Source organism: Nansenia antarctica (genome assembly GCF_963989245.1).
Source record: "Nansenia antarctica genome assembly, chromosome: 3".
NCBI lineage: Eukaryota > Metazoa > Chordata > Actinopteri > Argentiniformes > Microstomatidae > Nansenia > Nansenia antarctica.
The window spans coordinates 13,648,179-13,654,087 of NC_137688.1; the positions used below are offsets into that span (position 1 = coordinate 13,648,179).

Below are 5,909 nucleotides of genomic sequence, written 5' to 3' on the forward strand. Positions count from 1 at the left end.
CCCTCTCTACCCTCCCCACCACCCTCTACCCTCCCCACCTCGCTCTACCCTCTCCACCTGCCTCTACCCTCTCCACCTCCCCTTCCCTCTCCACCTCCCTCTACCCTCTCCACCTCCCTCTACCCTCTCCACCACCCTCTACCCTCTCCACCTCCCCTTCCCTCTCCACCTCCCTCTACCCTCTCCACCTCCCTCTACCCTCTCCACCTCCCCTTCCCTTCTCCACCTCCCTCTACCCTCTCCACCACCCTCTACCCTCTCCACCTCCCCTACCCTCTCCACCTCCCCTACCCTCTCCACCTCCCTCTACCCTCTCCACCACCCTCTACCCTCCCCACCACCCTCTACCCTCCCCACCACCCTCTACCCTCCCCACCTCCCTCAGCCTCCCCACCTCCCTCTACCCTCCCCACCTCCCTCTACCCTCCCCACCTCCCTCTACCCTCTCCACCTCCCTCTACCCTCTCCACCTCCCCTTCCCTCTCCACCTCCCCTACCCTCTCCACCTCCCTCTACCCTCTCCACCTCCCCTTCCCTCTCCACCTCCCCTACCCTCTCCACCTCCCTCTACCCTCCCCACCACCCTCTACCCTCTCCACCTCCCCTCTCCACCTCCCTCTCCCTCTCCACCTCCCTCTACCCTCTCCACCTCCCCTTCCCTCTCCACCTCCCCTTCCCTCTCCACCTCCCTCTACCCTCTCCACCTCCCTCTACCCTCTCCACCTCCCCTTCCCTCTCCACCTCCCTCTACCCTCTCCACCTCCCCTCTCCACCTCCCTCTACCCTCTCCACCTCCCTCTACCCTCTCCACCTCCCCTACCCTCTCCACCTCCCTCTACCCTCCCCACCACCCTCTACCCTCCCCACCTCCCTCTACCCTCTCCACCTCCCTCTACCCTCTCCACCTCCCCTTCCCTCTCCACCTCCCCTTCCCTCTCCACCTCCCTCTACCCTCTCCACCTCCCTCTACCCTCCCCACCTCCCCTTCCCTCTCCACCTCCCTCTACCCTCTCCACCTCCCTCTACCCTCTCCACCTCCTCTTCCCTCTCCACCTCCCTCTACCCTCTCCATCTCCCTCTACCCTCTCCACCTCCCCTTCCCTCTCCACCTCCCTCTACCCTCTCCACCTCCCTCTACCCTCTCCACCTCCCCTTCCCTCTCCACCTCCCTCTACCCTCTCCACCTCCCTCTACCCTCTCCACCTCCCCTTCCCTCTCCACCTCCCCTACCCTCCCCACCTCCCTCTACCCTCCCCACCACCCTCTACCCTCTCCACCTCCCCTTCCCTCTCCACCTCCCTCTACCCTCCCCACCACCCTCAGCCTCCCCACCTCCCCTACCCTCCCCACCTCCCTCTACCCTCTCCACCACCCTCTACCCTCCCCACCACCCTCTACCCTCCCCACCTCCCTCTACCCTCCCCACCTCCGTCTACTCTCCCCACCATTCTCACCCTCCCCACCTCCCTCAACCTCCCCACCTCTCTCTACCCTCCCCACAGTGTTGCGTGGTACCAGTCTTCCTCAGTCTCCCCTGAGCCTTCCAGCTGCCAAGCCTCTCCTCAAACCTATGTTCTTTCCGATTCAATTCACGAACAACCAGAGGGAACACCGGTCATAAATATGTGTCACTTAAAACGGCAACATCCGTTAAATATCAACCGTCTTCTAACAAATAACACAGGAAGCGGCGCTCACCGTTCTCCGGCTCCGACTTCCTGTCGTGCTCGGTGTCGGTGAGGGAGAGGGCCGAGTTGGCGCGGCTGGAGAGGCAGGAGCTCTGTTCCGACTTCAGGCCCCGCATCCACAGGTGCTGCAGGCCGTGGCCAGGGGAGGGGTCAGGCTCAGGCTCCGTGTCCACGTCCGACCCCACCCCCAGGGTGTAGCCCCTCGCAGGGACACGCGCTGCAGGCCCAGGGGGGCACAGCCCGTCCCCCTGATCACGGTACTCTGGGCTCCTCATCTGGGCCACCTTGCAGAAGTCCAACTCTATAGAGTGAGAGAGAGTGAGAGGGAGCGGGCGGGGGTGAGAATAGAGGATGAAAGAGAGGGATGGAGAGGGAAAAAGTTTAGGGCCCAAATTTGTTTAGTCATTTACGACTCTACTTCACAGTGATAGGCTAATAATAATAATAATAATAATAATAATAATAATAATAATAATAATAATAATAATAATAATAATAATAATAATAATAATAATAGTGATAGACAGCAGTAAATGTTTATTGATACAGTAACCGAGAAAAGGTCTGTCTATATCACATGAATGATATTTAAGAACGATGTTGTTGAAAATATTCCTCGATGAATAACATGAATATCCTTAATAACATCCTGTTTGTTCTCTCTGACCCTGTGTTGTTTTTCTGGCCCAGCTGTGTGTTTTTTCTATTTTATTTAAATTTCTCCATTGTGCTGTCCCACTTATTTTGTAAAGCCTCTTGGGTCTTCGAAAAGCACTGTATAAAGTTACATAGATGTATTATAATGACTATTTTCTATAAATATCTCTAATGTCTTCATAAGTTAGGTGCTGTTTAAACTGAACTTCAGAGCTTCTCTGCGCTGGGCATGGAACGGAGGTAAAGATCAGAACTTATTAATATTTACTCAGATGGAGGTAATAAATGAGACTCAAACACACGTTGCCTCGTCTCCCAGGTATTAACATATGACATATTAAATCCCGGTGCTGTAGAATGTTATTGAACAATGATTCATGTCAGAAAATTGCCATTTACTGTTAGGTCAAAGTATGTGTATTTTGGGCAATACATTCGATTTTTTTTAGACCCTTTCTTGGTGACTTATGACATATCAGACAGCTACAGAGCTCCGGAGTGTGACGTGGCTAGCCTATTTGTAAAAAGAGAACCCAGAGCCAGATATCCCACTGAACTCCCTTTATTTGCTTTTTTAACGTGAGTGAAACAACCTTTCGATATATTTTTATTGAGAATCGCTCCTAGCTATATCTGGCTTTACTTTCTCTAAATAGCTGTGTGAATGACTAACACCAGTACACCACCACTCGTTGACCTCCATTCTTTGAGCAGTTTTTTTCCAAGAAAAGCCAGGAAGCAAAAAAGGCTGGCGTACGCCTTTAAATCACAGTCACGTCTATAAAAATAAAGATGTCTCACATAATTAAGCATGATTGTTGTGTGCATGTATACACAGATGGTTAATGGTACACACTACAATATTCCACATGCCATAAATGTCTTTATACAACAGGCTGATGAAAACAAGCATTGTCATTGGCCAAGAGGCGCTCAAAGCCTCTCGCTGTGCCTAACAACTTCCCCTACCCGGAACAATACTGACGATAAATCATGGCCTCTCGGGCATTATGGCTTAAATAAATATGTCTATAGAAAGTCTTACACCCCCTTTGCCAAGAAGCAAAGGAACAATTTCACCATGAGGAATAGATGATTGCCTCGAGAGGTATGCAAATACACTGTGGAGAACATATACAATAGTATTCAAAAGACAGCTTGATGTTTTCATTCTAAATTAAATGTTAGCTGTCAAAGCTGCACACAAAAGATCCATTCTTTCGGGTTTAAAACCATGTTTGTTCAACGCCGCACACAGTCTGGCTGACCATTAGGGCTACAACACGCACGTCTCTCTATCCTACTGCCTCAGGCGGACAGGTTCACGACCCCACAGTGGGTGATGTGATAGCACTGCTGACGCTCATCAGAACCGTTGTCGGAATAACAAGGATAAGAGATGGGGGATACAGAAGAGGAGATGGGGTAAGGGGGTGGGGGGGCACACCATTATCTTATCTAGATGGCGGTGGGTGTGGTGGTGGGGTGCGGAGGGAGGGGGGGGGGGTCAGATGTACAGGGAGAGGCAGGGTCTACATTAGCCTGACCAGGCAGAGTGTTACCCTTTGTTGACTGAAGATAGAACCACTTGGCTTCATACTTGCACATTTGGGGATTTTTGGAGGCTGCTTCTGGGTCTGTCAGGACCCCCCGTCTGGCAGCAGAGGGAGGGTCAGCGTATATTAGGGTTACCGCACCGTACGTGGCTTCAAACGTACAGTAGCTAGCGCTACAGCAGAGTTGTTTACATCGGCGTGGCTGTTTAGAGCCGAGGTCCTTCAACCTTCCTGTCTGTGATTACCCAGTGTTGTGACAGCTGTCCGTAACCAGCGACCACGGCGACAACAAACTGTCAAAAGCCCTGAAGCTGCGTTGTCAGGTGTCGCCAAACTCTTCTGAGTGACGCGCGTACTTGTTAGCATGTTAGGTTAGCGATGTTGCGCTAGGCAGCGAGCTGAGGCAGCAGCAGCGGGAGGCGGTGGGGGGGAAGGGGGGGGGGGCTCACAGCGGCACACACCGCCGCTGTCTATTGATCACAGAGAAGCCGGAGCGGCGCTCCCCCTGATGAGGTGCACTTTCCCTCCTAACACTGCACACGGCCGGCCTAAGACCCATCCATCACACTGTGCCCTGGCCCATTTCTCCTGCCTTCAACAGCAGGAGAGTGTGGAGGGGGGAGAGTGTGTGGGGGGGGGGGGGGGGGAGTGTGGGGGGGGGGGGAGGGGTGGAGAGGGGAGATTCCATTCTGTTACCATGTGAGGCTGGAGAGGGTGCAGGATGACCCAGTTTAGCCGTGGGAGAGAGAAATATCACCTCAGGAGATGAAAGGTAATTTGCCGTCTCCCAAATGTCATTCTGGCTCATTTTGGTCCCTAAATACAGGTAATAAGCGCGTTTAGAGGGAGATTGCGGAGGCCTGTCTCTGTGTGTGTGTGTGTGTGCGCATGTGTGTGTCTGTTACCTGGCTGAGGCTGGCTGTAGTTGCTCCGCCTGTCTCTTTGGGTGCTGAGGGTCAGTCGTAGTTCGTGTGTGTAGTCGGGGAGCGTCTCGCGGGACGTGTAGGAGCGGTGGTTGGCGCGTCCGTCCTCGCTCTCGTCAGAGGAGCTGGTGTAACACATCTCCATCTCGTGGCGTCCCTTAGACAACGGCTGGTAGGGCTTACTGTCCATCTCCTCCATGGCCGAAACGCTCCTTTACTCACTCAGTCACTCAGTCACTCAGTCACTCACTCAACAGAGCCGCAACACACACAGCAGTGGAGTCTGGAAGGAAATAGGGAGAGAGAGAGAGACATATTCACGCTCTAGTTATTTTTTTATCGCTGCATAAGTCCATTCCATCGCATTTATTTCACAAACATTTTGGTTTCCAGTTCTAAATCCAGCGATTCAGTGGCAGCAGCTTGGTTTCAAGCCCTTTGTCAATATTGCCCTGAAGGCGCTTTACATGGCTGCCATGAAATCATTTGATTCCGCGGTTGAAAGCAAATTGGCCAAACTCTCTCTCTCTCAGTCACTCTCTCTCTCTCTCAGTCACTCTCTCTCTCTCTCAGTCACTCTCTCTCTCAGTCACTCTCTCTCTCTCTCTCTCAGTCACTCTCTCTCTCTCTCAGTCACTCTCTCTCTCTCTCTGTCACTCTCTCTCTCTCTCTCAGTCACTCTCTCTCTCTCTCAGTCACTCTCTCTCTCTCAGTCACTCTCTCTCTCTCTCAGTCACTCTCTCTCTCACTCTCTCTCTCTCTCTCTCTCTCTCACTCTCTCTCTCAGTCACTCTCTCTCTCTCTCTCACTCTCTCTCTCTCTCTCTCTCAGTCTCTCAGTCACTCTCTCTCTCTCTCTCTCTCTCTCACTCCCTTCTCTGTCTTTGGTTTATTCAGTCATGATTGATCTCCAACAGAACAGGCAGTCGTGACCCTACTGTTCTTTATTGTTTTTAGGAATTATCAAGATCAAGCACCGGTGAAAATAATGTTGAGTCACGCCTCTCTCTGAGAAACCTGTCACGGTAGGAACTCTTCAAAACTCTCCAGGAAGTGCAGGTGGAACTCGATTAGACAGATCTCCCG

General features: G+C 52.4%; 1 protein-coding gene across 1 annotated transcript in view; it reads right to left on the minus strand.

Moving 5' to 3' along the window:
• The window catches only part of LOC308152353 (teneurin-1-like), a gene marked incomplete at both ends in the record, with an annotated part of 155,607 nt that extends 150,584 nt beyond the window's left edge, over nt 1-5,023 (minus strand). The window contains 2 exons of the mRNA XM_080525317.1: nt 1,699-1,989; nt 4,807-5,023. Of these exons, the coding sequence (XP_080381443.1) occupies nt 1,699-1,989; nt 4,807-5,023 (508 nt within the window). The remainder of the gene's footprint in view (nt 1-1,698; nt 1,990-4,806) is intronic.
• Nucleotides 5,024-5,909: the final 886 nt, after the last annotated feature.